Source organism: Papilio polytes, unplaced genomic scaffold, assembly GCF_000836215.1.
Source record: "Papilio polytes unplaced genomic scaffold, Ppol_1.0 DF823923.1, whole genome shotgun sequence".
Taxonomy (NCBI): domain Eukaryota; kingdom Metazoa; phylum Arthropoda; class Insecta; order Lepidoptera; family Papilionidae; genus Papilio; species Papilio polytes.
Genome location: NW_013525281.1, coordinates 5,383,962 through 5,400,718, shown reverse-complemented (window position 1 = coordinate 5,400,718; position 16,757 = coordinate 5,383,962). Strand labels below are relative to the sequence as shown.

Genomic DNA, 16,757 nt, shown 5'->3' with positions numbered 1-16,757 from the left:
AATACTGGCACTTTTATATCATCAAAAAATCCCCGAGTTCAAAGTTGAAGAAAGACGTATTTTACGAAAGTTTTAGAATCTTATTTTTCTATTATTCCTTCATATATTTTCCTACCTAATTATATCAAGGACAAAGAGTTAACTTTTATCATCAGTATAAACCAAGTGAAAGATTAAAGTGGTTTTTAATGTTTTTGTGTATGCTCTGCGAATACTGCACTTATAATATTGTACTAATGTTGTTGTATGAATGTTGTGGGAGCGTGTATGACTAACATGATCTCACGCAGCGCTCGTCTATCCTCGACGGAATATAAACATAGACTGATCGTTTTCTTTTTAATCATTGGATGCGAACCTGACGCGTCAGGTGTGTCGCTGGCACACAGCTTGTCGCGACAGGCGTGTGAAACTGGCATGCAGCTTGTCGCGACAGGCGTGTAACACTGGCATACAGCTTGTCGCGACAGGTGCGTGTCGCTGTCACCAGCTTATCGTGACAGGTGTGTGGCTGTAGCACAGCTTGTCGCGTCGCCTCTTCGTCTTGTATCTATTGTGTATATCAAATTTGTGTATTGTTTTGATGTAACTAAAATCAGTTTGATTTTTCTTAGAAGAGAATTGGAGACGTTAAAAAACGAAATAAAAATAAATTATTTCTTAGCATTGTGTTTTATTTTCGTAAATACCTTATACATAATTTTGGACGCTTACAACTATAGTTACGCGCTAAAATTAGTAAATTTAGTAAAATTGACTAGGTAATAATAATGTTAAAATTCATTTGTTTTATGGTAACTTAAAATTACTGGAGACAGTTTATAAATAAAGTTAAAGCTTAATGTTAAAGTCAAAAGACGAAAACTAAGTTAAAAATACAAATATTGGTAAAATTCAGTGCAAGGTTTTAATAAAAGGACACAATATCTTTGGCTGTATATACAGAAATGCTTCCAAATTAAACTCGAAATATGAAAAGAAAACATACCAAATAATCATTAGTATCAAATAAAACACAATTACGGCAAGTTCATAGAATACCTAAACAAAATAATACTGTATCTTTATTATATAAAATATATTTAAAATAAATATAGAGTCAGTCTATATCGTCCGGTCTCAATTGCCTCTCTCCCTCGGTGAGGAATATTTGCATAGCCTTGTATAAGAGGTAAAGACCGAGCATCTTTCGTTCTTTAAGAGGCCAGGAAGCTGTAACTCCGTAGTAATTCCCACTCTTTACATTCTTCAAGTTCTGCAACCCTAGTACATCGATCATAGCAGCTTCGTAAGTAAACGCCTCAGCGGGAATCACATTTTGGAATATATGAAGACAAATAACACCAACTTTGTCCGACCAAATGTCTAAAATCTGCTGAACCTTTTTGTCATTGGAGGTTTTAAAATCTCTCTTCCATAATGTAAGTGCTTGATATAAATGTGAGTACGGTCTTGAACGTTTACCTGCAATGTTAAGAACATTATACGTATTACTAGCTTTCGCCCGTGACTCCGTCCGCGTGGTATTAAAAAAAATAAGTAATAAAATAAAACTTCAGTTTAGTAATATAAAAACTTGATTTTCCCAAGTTTTTGATTTGAAATACTACCAAAAATAAATTATTGTATATAATTACTGTAATAGGCTAGGCACGTTAAGAGCATTTATACATCAGTCTTTTCTTCCTTACATAAACTCTTTTGAGAAAAAAAACCGTTTTTTTTTCCTTTATTTCCATCTATGTTCAATTTATGGTATTTAAAAAGAAAAATCATGCATTTAAGGGTTAAAACTGCAAACTCGATCTTCTGGTATCCTGGTACCTCCTTTTACATGTTTCTAGCTTTAGCCCGCGACTCCGTCCACGTGCAATTAAAAAAAAAAATAGTAGCTATGTGTTTTTCCAGACTATCCTCTTTGCCTATGCCAGATTTCATCGGAATCCCTCCAGCAGTTTAGGCTACAAACTCTAACAAATATCCATCCATCTAAACTTTCGCATTTAGATTATTAGTAAGATTTACTTTAAAAAATACAAACATATTACTAACCTTTTCCAACATAAAATATGGAATTGACAAAAGTTCCCCATAGTTCATGAGAATTTTGTTTATTAGCTTTAAGTGGTAAATTGTCAGTAAGTCTTGGGTCCAACAGGAGATAAGTAAACGAGGTTTTCGTTGTGCCCTCGCGCCATTTCTTACTGGGATTTGCGAAATCCGCTCGAGCCTTTTTCTCCAACTCAATGTAAGGAGATAAATCATTCAACCAATCCACGGATTTAATAGATTTTTGTAATTCCACACTGTAAGCTGCAATTAAATGTTATTTATATAAAAATGTACATATGTATAAATTACAAATAATTTTAAGACCTCTTAAATTGTATTTTCCAAATTTAACTGTAAATTTTAAGGTACGTAAAAGCATTTTAAAATAAATAATTATCTAAAATACAACTAAAGTAAATAAATCATAAAATGTATAAATCAAATATGACAGGCATTTTGACAAATAACATTTAAAAAAAATATGACTTACTTTTTCCCTCTTTGGTGAGAACGGTCGGCGTTTTCTTTAGTGTTTGTAACTTTTTCAGATATAAGGTTTTAGTACTTTCGTGTATAGGTCCTGGAGTGAAGCCTAGCTTCATGAGCTCGGACCTGAGAGTGTTGACGTCATAGTCCATTGTGGAGGGCAGGGAGGACGCGACCGACATAATGGTTTGATCTGGGGTCGTCATTTCTACCTCATCGACCGGCAAACTGTACAAAATACATCATACTAATATTATAAATGCGAAAGTTTAGATGGATGGATGGATGTTTGTTAGAGTTTGTAGCCTAAACGGCTGAACAGATTTCGATGAAATTTGGTATAGATGTAGAGGATAGTCTGGAAGAACACACAGGCTACTGACTTTTGTTTTTTTTTTAATTCCACGCAGACGGAGTCGCGGGCGAAAGCTAGTACATCATAAACATAAAATATGTTACTAATGTTATAAATGCGTATGTTTAGATGGATGGATGTTTGTTAGAGTTTGTAGCTTAAATTACTGAAGGGATCTCGATGATTGGCATAGATGTAGAGGATAGTCTGGAAGCACACATAGGCTGTTTCCTTTTGTTTTTTTTTTTAATTTCACGCGGACGAAGTCGCGGTCAACAGTTAACTCAAATGTTACTTCTGTAATTTAGATGTGTAAGTAGAGTTTAGAGATAAACGGCGTAATTATAGCACACTTTTATTTTTAAAATCACATATTTACTGCTTTTCTTTACCGAGGGTGTTTACTGTCGAAACAATTATATTTGACCAGAGGTTAGGAACTGGATATCCCCTAAATCTTAATAATGTTTTACGGGGCTTATTTATTTACGAATACCATATTTATTAAAGGATTAAATATTTCTTTAATTTAACTATTTCCGATGGGAACACATTAACGGTTTACGTGTAACAAGTTCGTAACATTATGCAAATTGAATGACAACAGGATGCAAGGTAGTTGCAAAAGTGAAGGAAATGATTGCAGTAATTTATGATTTATGTGAGAATCAAAACTGGATTATGATATACTTTCTCATTTATAAAGTTCTCACCATTTGAGAATTTTAATCAACATCCATACGAAAAACATATATTTTTTAAAATGTAAAACGTTTCATTTAATGAAAAAGAACTTTACTAGTATGTTACACTAGCTTTCGCCCGCGATTCCGTTCGCGTGGAATTTAAATAAACAAAAGCGAGTAGCCTTTGTGTTATTCCAGAGTATCCTCTATATCTACACTAAATTTCATTGAAATCCGTTCAGCCGTTTAGGCTACAAACTCTAACAAACATCCATCCATCTAAATTTTCGCATTTACAATCATACTAATATTATAAATGCAAAAGTTTGTGATTTTACTAGACTGACAAATTGTAAACTGAAATACTGGAAAAAATACTACAATGGGTGTATAACAACTAGTTTCACCCGCGACTGTTATTTCCTCTACTAGACTATCTAATAGACTAGACTAGACTATCCTCACTATGCCAAATTTCATGACATCTGTTCAGCAGTTTAGGCTACAAACACTAAATTCAATCTTCTCTATCATTCTAATTACTATTTAGATGGATGGATGTTTGTTAGAGTTTGTAGCCTAAACAGCTGAACCGATTTCGATAAAATTTGGTACAGATGTAGAGAATAGTTTGGAAGAACACAAAATGAGTAACTTTTGTTTTTTTTTTAATTCTACGCGGACGAAGTCGCGGGCTAAAGCTAGTATTGTACAAATTAAGTATGATTATTTGTGACGACCAAGCCGCGGTAAAACAAAAAAATATACTCACACAACCGGCGATAGAAGTAATCGTTTCTCAATCAAGATGACACCTTCATCTTTGTCTTCATATTTGTACTCTTCATGTACATTAGCTATAACTATATTGCCTCCAGAATAATTACTGCTGACACCACTGCTGGCTGATGATCTCCTGGTATTACAAGCTCTGGTCTCCAACACATCACTACAGCTGGATAACCATTCGTTAGTCCTATTCTGAACAACCGCCATAGCCTTATCTAACACAGAAGCGTCATCCGTTAAAATATTCGATTCCAATGTCAAATTCTGCATTTTATTACTAAGTTCATCGTTTCTTTTAGATTTCTTTAAACTCGTCTTTGTATTATAATTCTTGTGTGTAATCTTCGGTGATCCGGGAAGGGAAAAGTTTTCGTAAACGCTATATCTTTGTTTTGTTTGTGTGCTTGTTTTATCGATTGTTCGCTCCAGACGTTGGATTCCGCTTATTTCTACGTCATTCGATAAACATGTTTTGAAACTGTAATTCGTTTCGTTTGCAGTCTGTTTATGTTCTTTACTGAGATCGATCGTCAGATTTGTTGTGTCAATATTCCAAGGTTCGGATTCGTTTTCTAATAAACTATATGTTTCACTGAATATCGTTGGATAAAGTTTGTTCATAACCAGACTCGTTTTCTCGCACCATTCTCTCACTAAATCAGATTTTCTTATCGTAGTATTATTTTGGTTGTCATTGGTTGGTTTGTATTCTGCGACCATGTGGTCTGTTGTCACTAATACCCTATCTGGAAAGAGATAGATTTTTTTATTTACGGGAGAAGCGTTGAATATAAATGCATTTACAATTATTTTATGTGTTTCGTAAGTGAACAATTAAATGTCATTGAAGTAGGTTTTTAATTATTTTTTTTTTCATCCATATAATTTAATCAGATAAAATTGACGAACCAAAACTTTTTTTGAACACTAATTACACTATATTACGTCAAGATTCGAACTGCAAACCGATCTTAAGGTGGAGTCTAACAATCAGGTCCTAAGAATACAAACTACCAACGCAAATTTTTCCATAGCATATGAGACTTAAAAAACCATGGCAGAATGTGTTTGCACCTGCTTTGCCCCGCAAGCTTGCGCAACAGGTTTAAAACTGGCAGATGTTACAATTTTTTGTATTACTCATATATGGGCATTATGAATGTATTATACGCCTCTGAGAGATCACGAACTGTGCCAGTTTGTGATCGTACTAGACTGTCAAATTGTAAACTGAAATACTGAAAAAAATACTACAATGGGTGTATAACAACTAGTTTCACCCGCGACTGTTATTTCCTCTACTAGACTATCTACTAGACTAGACTAGACTATCCTCACTATGCCAAATTTCATGACATCTGTTCAGCAGTTTAGGCTACAAACACTAAATTCAATCTTCTCTATCATTCTAATTACTATTTAGATGGATGGATGTTTGTTAGATTTTGTAGCCTAAACGGCTGAACTGATTTCGATGAAATTTGGTATAGTTGTAGAGGATAATCTGGAAGAATAGAAACTACTCAGTTTTGTTTTTTTTAATACCACGGACGGAGTCGCGGGAGAAATATATAATATTAGTACGATTAAAGCATTAGTGTACTGTGTTTTTTTTACGTTTACTCTAACATTAGAAAACCAGATTTTGTAAAAATCTAATCTGACATTTTTACACTAACATAAATTGTTAAAACAGGTACTTATAAAAACCAAATTTCCATGGGATTAAACGTTACATCGTCTATAATATCTAGACTGATCATAAACTGATGAAATTCACAATAAGACGGCGACAGACAAAGGCCTATCGAAAATGTCGTTAAATAATCTTTTGAGCAGATATACGAGAGAGGTACTTAAATACTTAATGCAATTGAAGTATGACTCATGGATTTCAATCTTAATATTGAATTAGCCTTTGTAGGTCAATTGTATGATGCACCTGCCATGGCCGGTGTCACTGTACGCCACTGTTAACCACTTAAGATTATACAAACTGTTATTGATCTTAACAACTCCAATTTGTTTTAATTTGTGATAAGATTGTATTTGAAATTGGGATAATTGGTATGTCACTAATAAGTGGGATAATTATCTAGATTTCTATATAGATCAAAAAAAGCGCTTTCGTAAAAATGTTAATCGTAGAGTAACTTATTTCCAATGAGTTGCAGTGTGCATTATTAGTAACAAAACAGATAGAAGACATATCTTCTTATTAAATTAGTTACTTTTTAAACAAAGGAAGGGAAATTATTAAAGAGTATAAAGATATTTTATTACAAAAGTACCTCTTTTACGTAACAAAATGTATTAAACAAAACTGAAAAATTCAATTTCATTATACTTGTGGTAAAAATCATTTAATACTTAAACCATTTCAGAATTTTAGTAATAGTTTTCAAGTTCCTAAAATACAATAAAAAACTTACCTAAATCTAATGAATAAGCACAGGAAGACATTATAGAGTCATCCAAGTGGTCCTCTACATTATGTAGATAGTCATACACCTCCCATTGCTGTTCTCTAACCGCATAATCAAATGCAGACAGACCGTCTAAGTCTCGCAGTGAAGGTTCACCTCCGCAGCCAATCAGCAGCTTCAGGTTATCCAGTCTACCCCAAATTGCAGCAATATGCACCGGAGTGATGCCATCTTCATTGCTAAACATTAAAAATAATTTAATATTATAAATTTGAATGTAAGAAGACTTTTCTTTTGTATTCAAAAGGAAATTATCCTGTAGATTGATAATAATATAATAAAGAGGAAAGATTTGTATTTTTGTATGTATTGAAATAAATAACTCAAAAAGTACTGAGCCAATTTTAAACTTCTATGATAATGGAACACATAATTTCAATAAGACAAAACAATATGCAATAGTTTAACAAATATAATTCTAATAAATACACCTTGATCAATCAAATCAGATTTGGAGGTTTAAAGTGTCGCCCACACATATAAATTTGCATATAAGAAAATTAAGTATACCCACACAAAATGTTATTGTGTAGGCTTACAAAAACCTTAATTATGTTTATGGTTAACAAAATAGTCTGACCAGAAACATAAAACATAATGAATATATGAAACTAATTTCTTTGTGTATAATGAGTCTCTTTGAAGCAATCCCGGGACAACAATTTCACATTCCTGCTAGCTATACATTGGAGAGAGACAGTTGTGTTTAAAAAGAAATTATGATGCAATAAAATTGTATTAAGCATGATCAGTTGTTTCCTGCTTCTTGCTAAATAATTGCACAAGAGGAAATTAAGTATTAGTTGACTTAATGTGGGTCAATTGACCTTTCCTGCTAGCATTGTATGATTTAATAGTTGGAATTTAAGTACATCACTATTACTAAATGAGAATGTTTGGATGGATGGATGATGCATGCATATAGAAGCTACAGGAAGAACTATAGCATACTTAGTAAGTTTATTTTTATTTCATCACAAAGTCAGGGGTGAAAGCTAGTACTTTATATAACCAATTTAAGTGACATCAAATAACACATTTTTACTAATGTCATGTAGGAAGAGAAGTTTCCAGAATTGTGGGTAATTTTTGGTATCTTATCTAGAGGTCGAAGGTGTCTAAAATTCCTAATTTAATTAAAAAAAATACATGGTACAGATTGATTACATAATGGGGAATTCCCAAATTTAAAATATCTGTTCTATAAGAAACTGTTGTTTTCCTCAAATTATTTAATGTAGGCTGATAAACCAGTTTAATGTTTTTAATACCTAGAGCTAATTAGGCCCAAGCTATGTGTAAATTAGCTCTGAACTGGTCCAAAAAATCAGATCACATAGCTTTGAATTGTTGAGCTGCGGCTGAACAACTAAATTAGCATATCACGGCTCAATGTAATGTACCACTGCTATAGGAATTGACACACCGGGAACATCTTCATGATTCAAACATCAAGCCTCTATGCAGGTACAAAGTAAGCTGATCTGAGAGCCAGTTTACTAAATCCACCATGTGAACAGTGAGCTGATTGACAGGGCCTGTTACTTGATTTACCCATGACTAGAAGTCACTCAGTGGGAGACATTTATTTTTAGAGCTTAAATTAGATTTGGTGAAAAGTTGATTTCAATGTATTAATCTGTGACATTTACATTGTACAATTTATTAGTTGTATAAAATGTTTTGCCAAAAACTATAGAAAAGTAATACACATATTTTAATACACACATCACCAGCTCACTATACATCCCCACCGAGGGGTTCGGAGCCTACCCTAATAAGGGGTGACTAGGCCATATTTTAATACACTAGAGATTAATGTAATATTTTTATATGATTTAATGAAAGCATCTTATTTGGTCGCTGTATGTAGGAGAAATCTTAAATTGAAAAATTATACACAACACTGATTTTGTGACAGTATGGATTCTAATAGTAAACTGTTTTAATATTAATTTGAGATTAAAATGAAATTATAGTTGTTCATTAATACCTTTAACACATTCAGAGTAAAAAAAAAATAGAAAAATAGGGTACTTTCGTTTTATTATTGTGTAGTAATTAACCTGTGTGTGCAGTATGTGCAGTATTTTATTTTTATATAATGTGTTAAAACATAGTCCAATAGGATAAAAAAAAATTAAAATGCCAATGTGAAAAAATATTTACATAAAATATTAATATCAATAAATTCTTACCACAAATTCGGATTTCCTCCATGTTTTAATATTATTTCCGTGCACTCTTTAGATTTTTCCACAGGATCTATTCCTACAGCTAAGTGTAAAATTCCTATACCTTTACATGGTAAAATATCGTTAATTTCTATGGATTCATTTTCGAGAAACTGTTTAATTGTTCTGAAAAAAAAATTCAAATGACTACATTATAATACTAGATAATTAAAGTTTTAGGTTTTTACAAAAAAATTATTGCGCGAAGGCGTTTCGAAATCTACTCCTACGCACGTATTGTTTTAAAGGATAGTTGTGCAATCTCCAAAATGCATAATTTTCAATGAAATATTAAGTAAGATTAATGTACCTAATATCACTACTTTGAATTAAATCGTATAATTTAAACAACTGCTTATACGTTGCACCCATGGTCCTCCTCAAAGCGAACTACATTAGAAATCACCGGGTGTGCGAATCGTCGGTCCCCATTTCCTGTAGGACTTCCGTTGGCAATATCACAGTTATTTTTAGATTATGAAAGTTCTTATTATCACTATATAAGGTAACGTATAAATAATTAAAACTAACACAACTCTCAGTTAAAACTTCACTTGTTTTTTATGTAAATTTTCAAATTAACGTCACGCTTCTGATTTTCTTTGTTTACGTTTGGCGCGGCTACGTTCCGTTCCACGGACGACTGTAGCGCATAACTCTAAAGCAACTGTTGCTTTTATGCGTTTACTTTAGTTAATATACTCTGAGCGTGTTTACAATAAGTTGTGAAATAGTTTTGTCGGTATTAAATGAATTAAATCTTGAGGAGATGTTTTTTTAACTTATATCTAAGAAATATTCTCAATTTATTGTGTTTTAATGTAACGACGAATGCTACTTCGAAAACTTACCTATGAGATCAGTCATTGCTGTAATGTAACTGCAGGAAAACAGGAATTGTTGATTCAAAATAGGTACTTTAGTAATCCTTACTTCTTTTTAATAAATACATTTAAAAGGACACGAATAGCTCCAGTCCACGATATAACCAATATTAAAAAAAAAAACTTCTGGCATTAATCTCAGCAGACTCAGGTTTAAAAACAGTTAAAACACTATATTTCTTACGAAAAATATTCAGAAACTTTAATGAATAATATTGAAATAAGGTTTTATGTCAAGTATTTTGACTATTTGGCGCCATGCGCCCCCATATTTCCCGTGCCTTAGGCGATATTTCCGTTATCATGTTATGAAATAGTGTACGATGAAAGCCTACGCAAATTAATAATAAAGTGTAGGCGATAAAATAGTTGTATTACAATATATCAAGGTCGATTATGCGCATAAATTAATAAAAAAAAATCGAAATACGTGGTGTGTTTTCTCTTCGGAACAAGGAAAATGTAAATAAATATAAATCATTTACCTTAACATCCACAATTTAAACAAAAATTTAAAAATATAACACTAAAACTTGGTATTCTACCGATTAAGGAAGTTTCCTCAACATTTTTTTTAGAATGGAGCGTAAACTTTATATAAGCAATCTTAAATAACGTGTTAATGTGATGCAAGATTTGACTCATTGGCGTTGTTTTTTTTTTTCGATGCAGTACAAGTGAAAAAATACTGCGAATGATAAAACTCAGGTTGTCTGGACAGGTTTTGTATTGTAACAGTTCTGTGAAGGTGACTTTTAGTTGATTGGAATATCACATCTGCTTCAAACTGCCGAGAATAAGCACCTGCTTTTTTCGTTTTAAACTTTTTAAATTGTTATGATATATAGTTTAACCAAGAATAAATCAATTCGGATCTGGGAACGCTTTAATCGGATTATCTATTACATCACTTTCGAATGATTGCAAAGAAAGAAATCCGCGAATGTTTTGATATTTCTGGCCAGTGAGATTATTTTTTGTGTTAGATTTCGAAATACTTCTATAAAAATGTATATTTGTATCACATAATTACAACGTGCGATTTAATGTTTATTTTCATTTTTATGTATTTTGAATTTAATCTGGCATAACGACGGTTTCTATTACTGAAAACCCTGAAAAAAAAAGAAACAAATCCCCTGTTTAAAACCAGAGATAGCACTATTTTTTTATACACATATTCAATGATTTCCAGACCAGATTCGAACGTTATTGTTTGATTGTAATTCTAACGCCAACACAACTTTTACCGCTTTGTCGCAGCTTTGGCGTCGGTAATTTGAAAGTCAAAAACTCTTTAGTAAATCATTATCGTGACATGTTAATACGAAACTTTTAAATAACAATAGTTAAAATCAAATTGCCGACATCCATTAAATTAAGACGTGGGTAGTCTTGAAAGAGGAAGTATAAAGTAAGATACGATATTTACGCAATATTTTTGTCAGGTTCTGATATAAATTGACCGATATATCTATCAGAACATACATTATTACTAGAGAAAGATATATTATTACTAGAGTAAGGTTAAGATAGAGTAAAGTTACGCGTAATTAATAAAGTCATGTCACTACTTCCACCACAGTGATTTAGAAAAACTGTTAAACCGGTTTAAAATATCTAAACAGTCAAATTATTCTGTTTAGTTAAATTTGTCAGTTATAAGTGAGTAGTCTGTGATGGGCTTTATTTATAAAAGTAATATTAATCCATAAAAATCAACTAAAACCTGGATATAATTTTATACCCTGCAAAGTTTACGAAAACCTAATCATATTAATATAATAAAAGCCAAAGTTTAGATGCATGGATGTTTGTTAGAGTTTGTAGCCTATACTACTAAACTCTCGATACTCTGGAAGCACACATAGGCTATTTGCTATTTTCTTATTTCTACGCGGACGGAATCGCGGGCGAAAGCTAGTGCAACATAAAGTTTGAAACTAACATTTATATCGTAAATAGATTTGCTTGTACTAGTTAAATTAAGTGCTTAGGATATGCTCTATCGCACTGAAAGTTCCCTAAACATTATTGAAATTGAAATTTATGGTAATGGAATGGTTTTTGTCACCTGCCTGTGGTATTCAGTAATCAATGACGACATCCCAACGCTATGGGGGCTCAGGGATGAACTAAATACATTTTTGAACTAATATTTGTACAACTTCAACACGGTTTTTTTTATTTTATTACAATTATTACTGGAGTACCTGAACCAAGCTTATTTCTATCCTAATTTTGTAAAGAGGATTGATTTGTATGTATTGAAATTGAAATTCAAGTTCTCAGTGAGTAACATACCACATAAGTAGACATAAAAAATACAGACGAATTTAGAACCTACGTCTTTTCGGATAATAAACATAGTCTACAAAAAAGTTTCATTAATCATTCAAAAGGATAATCGTTATATAATCTATAAAAACTGTAGATTAACTGCCGTATCTTAATTCCGCAGAAATTTTAACATGAACTATGGAAGTGTGGAAACGCAAAGAAAGCGTTTATCCCATGCTCTGTTTAGCTTCGTTTGCTTACTCGACAAGTCATTAAGTCACTTTCCTTGCTTATATAGCGGTCAGTCGACATCGTGGTGTCATACCAAACATTTTTGAACGTGTATAATAAATTATGATACACTCTGTATACTGTGTTTTATTAAATAAATACTTAATTCAAGTAAAGCCGCAATTAAACGTTCAAACGATTGTAGTACATACCTCTTTGTCTCGGAAATTCGTTCGTATGTTTATAAGATAGATGTTTTATACATAATTCCAATTTGAAAGCAATATCTTTTGATTTAACTTCGTAATTTTTATATAAATTACACAAATCCATTTCACTTTATCGCACGATTTCGTCATATCCGACTTTTAATGAGTGACGTTTCTTTGTTTATTTTGAATTTGATTACCGACTTATCGTTGTGATTGAAAATGTTAAATTACAACAATCTTTTTACTGACGTTAATTTATCAGCAATATTCATTAAGACTGAAGGAAACAGATTGTTATTTTGGGCAGTTTTTTGCTCTCATCATCACTCATTAACAGTTGTTAAAAAAGAAACGATCTAATATTCATTTATGTATGTTGGTAAAATAGAATTTACGACTACATACTATTTCAAAGATAAAGCATTATTTAATACGAATTTACGGTATCTAAACCTTTATATTGAACTATTTTAACAATGTTTATTTTTGCTGATAAAATGCATGTTAGGGTACGTTTTCAATGATGCGAACAAACTATTAAATAAATCTTTTTAATTACAAATTATAAAAAGAACCCGTTACGAATTAACGCGAATAAAAAACACGTAAAATATTTGTTAAATTTTCATTTGCATGTCTATATCTAAAAATAAAAACTTCTAGTTTAAATTTTTATTTTATGTAGTTACTAATCTTTAGTGGAAGACCACCCTTAGCGCTAGATAACTGCCCGCTGTGCAGTGCCATTGCTACAATGGGCTTATCAGCACTCTACACTGCAACCTATTAATATAAAACCTTCGGGGGAATATTAACACCGCATAGGCATCGTACGTTGCCTTTGAAAACGTTAGCTGTAAGTGTTAATAAAATAATAATTACAAGTAAAGCAACAATGAAAGTGAGTACTTACCAATTACAAAATGAATACAAAATGTTCTCAATTGACAATATTCCTAGTTTTTTATTGATTTCGAAGTCACGTTTTTATTTTTCTTAACTTTTTTTTGAACTTGGTCAGTATTTTAGAGTATGAAGTAAAATCGCATACAAAGCCTCAAATGTGTTTCTTTGAATCTGGTTCGTATTTTTAGGGATGAAACGCTTGCAATCTCTGTTCATCCCAGTAACTTTCACTGTTTTAATATTATTTTAGTTATAGTTATTACAATTAGAGAAAAATCATCAATTATCAATCCATAGATGTTACTGTCTACTTTTGATTAAAATATGAACTGATTCAGAATGTTAAAACATTCGTGATTTTTTAATCGCTAAATAAAGTATAAAGTCATGAACATTCACAAAATAGTAATAAAAACACAGAACATATAAAAATTTTAACATTTATTTGTGCGTAGTTAGTTAATTTTATTTTAATCACACTCCATGTCATACTTCATACTAATGATGGATGGATGGGTGGATGTTTGTCTGAGTTTGTAGCCTAAACGGCAGAACGGGTTTCGATGAAATTTGGCATAGATGTACAGGATAGTCTGGAAGAACACATAGGCTACTTTTGTTATTTTTAATTCCGCGCGGACGGAGTCGCGGGCGAAAGCTAGTTTAACATAAAACATGAAAGTTAAGTGAAAATTGACAATTTCCTGTTATTATTTATTAAAGGTACTGTGGTGTGTATTTCTTGGGTTATTACCTTCATGTCTCTCGCTGAACAACGGGTTGGCTCTGACGCCGCCCATGGGCTGGCTAACTTGGGAAAGGTTTAGATGCATCACAGACTGCAAGAAGTATCCTAAAGAATGTATAAGGTAAATATTAACGCTTATTTTATTATAGCTGTGAAAAGATAAACCGAGTTATTACGTGTAGCATTGATATTAAACGAATAATCGTGAAAAAACGACGGTATAATTTTTAATACAATTATAATTTTCATTGTGAAAAATATTCCTTTGTAAAAAATTAAAAGGTTTTTACATTTTTTTAATAATGATTGGTTTTTATAATTAACTAGCTTTCGCCAGCGAATCCTTTCGCGTTGAGTAAAAAAAAACATAATTAAAAGTAATCTATGTGTTCAACCTGTATTCTACATTAATGCCAAATTTCATCGAGAATCGTTCAGCAGTTTCGGCTACAAACTCTAAGAAACATCCATCCATCTATACTTTGCATTCATATTATTAGTAATATTAATTAGTTAAAATAAAACGTTTTAATATTTAATTAATAAATATGTAAAAACATCCCATTTTTGAATTCGGTTAATTAAAATTTCTTACAAATTGCAGCGAAGCGTTAATAAAACGTACTTCTGATATCATGGTGAAGGAAGGGTATCTCGATGCTGGCTATAACTACATAGCCATAGACGACTGCTGGCTGGAGAATAAACGCGACGCCAATAATCGCATGGTGGCCGATCGACATCGTTTTCCGAGCGGCATGAAAGCGCTTGCGGATTATGTGAGTATTCGACTGACAGGCGCTTGGAAAAAAATATTTTATACAACAATCATAAGTTTATGTTATATTTTACGGTTAATATTGCTCATACATTTTTGAAAAATCGGAATACTTTCTTGATTTTAAATTGAAAACTTTACTTTATTACTTTAGTTTTTATAGTATATTAGTTTTCTTGATGTAAAAGAAAATAGAAAGCGCCTGTGATTTTTCGTTGAGTTAAATTTTATATTTTTCGTCAAAATATTTGTCATGTTGTATTCTTTAAAAGTGTTTATTACTTTTTGCAAAAAATAGCCTTATAGCCTTGGCATTAGACCATATAATTTTTGTTTTATCATACTTTTAGAGTATCTAGATGTTTTGAAACTGAAACAAAGCATAAGTGATCTTGTTGAACCTAGGTCCATGATCGAGGCCTACAGTTCGGGATATACCAGGATTACGGTACGAAAACGTGCGCTGGGTACCCAGGTGTGCTGGGCTACGAGGAGATTGATGTCAAAACCTTCGCCGAATGGGATGTAGACTACGTGAAACTGGATGGATGCTATGTTAACACTACTAAAATGGATACAGGTAAAAAAATGTGAAGAGATACATAGGAACGGGAAATATGTGCTTTACGTTCGTCTTCAAGATTAAGGGTAGGCACGCATCTGCAATTGCGGATGTCTATGGGCAGCGGACGCTTGGCTTTTTCGCCCAATTCAAATGTCAATGCCGACAAAAAATACTACCTTTCATTTTAATTATCTTAAGTTAAATACTTAATGATGTAATCGTATGGTTATCCCATTATTTTAGGTTATCCCGCTTTCGGGAAATTACTGAATGAAACTGGACGTCCTATGCTGTATTCATGCAGTTGGCCGGCGTACCAGGATAAAGTATGTATTATTTAAACAAAGACAATACACAATAGCTGGGAAGAAAAAAGAATGTTACGTTAGGTCATAGTTCGTTAAAGTTAATATTTATGAATGCATAATATTTTGCAAAAAATACACAATACTAAATTATTGCTAGAATTGTAATTTAGAGTATAGTTATACTTACTCGTACAAGCATAATAGGGAGAAAAAATATTACCCAGAAAGTAGAAGAAAATTTGTTGATTTTAAACTTTTAAATAATTCTGTATGAACATTTAATTGCAGCCTAACTACGATTCGATTGAAAGACATTGTAACTTGTGGCGTAACTGGGGTGATATCGATGACTCCTGGACGTCGGTGAAAAGCATCATGAAGTGGTTCGGGGACAACCAGGACGAGCTGGTGAAGCACGCAGGACCTGGACATTGGAATGACCCTGACATGGTAAGTAAGGATTGCTAAAGAGGAAGTCTTTAGCAATTGTACACTTTATTCCAATCCAACGATCGAATTCAGCGCTGGATTACTGGAAAAATGTAAACCTAAACTGGAATTCACTCATACACTCAGATCATCGCATGTAGTTTTTCATTTTTCCAATTGTTTTCCAAAAACCTAGAAAGGGATGGATGGATTGCGTTAAACGTGATAAGAAGGGAGTGATGACTGAGATGACGTATGATAGAGTTATGTGGTGGGCAAAAACCTGCTACGGCGACCTTACGGGAGTAGGATAAAGAAGATGATGATG

General features: G+C 32.4%; 2 protein-coding genes across 2 annotated transcripts in view; one reads left to right on the top strand and one right to left on the bottom strand.

Annotated features, from left to right (window-relative positions):
- Positions 1–768: 768 nt before the first annotated feature.
- On the bottom strand, positions 769–9,779 carry LOC106102540. The gene is made up of 7 exons (XM_013282052.1): positions 9,399–9,779; positions 9,053–9,214; positions 6,801–7,033; positions 4,352–5,114; positions 2,543–2,766; positions 2,053–2,313; positions 769–1,464 (listed from the first exon to the last, which is right to left on the bottom strand). Exons 1-7 carry the CDS (start codon positions 9,458–9,460, stop codon positions 1,100–1,102), a joined length of 2,070 nt encoding a protein of 689 aa, XP_013137506.1. The 5' UTR covers positions 9,461–9,779; the 3' UTR covers positions 769–1,099.
- Positions 9,780–13,532: 3,753 nt separating this feature from the next.
- LOC106102131 (alpha-galactosidase A) overlaps positions 13,533–16,757 on the top strand; it is a 4,776-nt gene continuing 1,551 nt past the window's right edge. The window contains exons 1-6 of the mRNA XM_013281541.1: positions 13,533–13,596; positions 14,325–14,470; positions 14,954–15,128; positions 15,533–15,707; positions 15,936–16,018; positions 16,289–16,450. Of these exons, the coding sequence (XP_013136995.1) occupies positions 13,591–13,596; positions 14,325–14,470; positions 14,954–15,128; positions 15,533–15,707; positions 15,936–16,018; positions 16,289–16,450 (747 nt within the window). The 5' untranslated portion in view covers positions 13,533–13,590. The remainder of the gene's footprint in view (positions 13,597–14,324; positions 14,471–14,953; positions 15,129–15,532; positions 15,708–15,935; positions 16,019–16,288; positions 16,451–16,757) is intronic.

Coding starts and splice junctions, on each gene's coding strand:
- LOC106102540 (XM_013282052.1), bottom strand. CDS start 9,460: ATGGGTGCAACGTATAAGCAGTTGTTTAAATTATACGATTTAATTCAA. Junction 5,115..6,800: donor TGCTTATTCATTAGATTTAG/GTAAGTTTTTTA, acceptor ATCTCTTTCCAG/ATAGGGTATTAGTGACAACA. Junction 1,465..2,052: donor CATATTTTATGTTGGAAAAG/GTTAGTAATATG, acceptor TTAACATTGCAG/GTAAACGTTCAAGACCGTAC.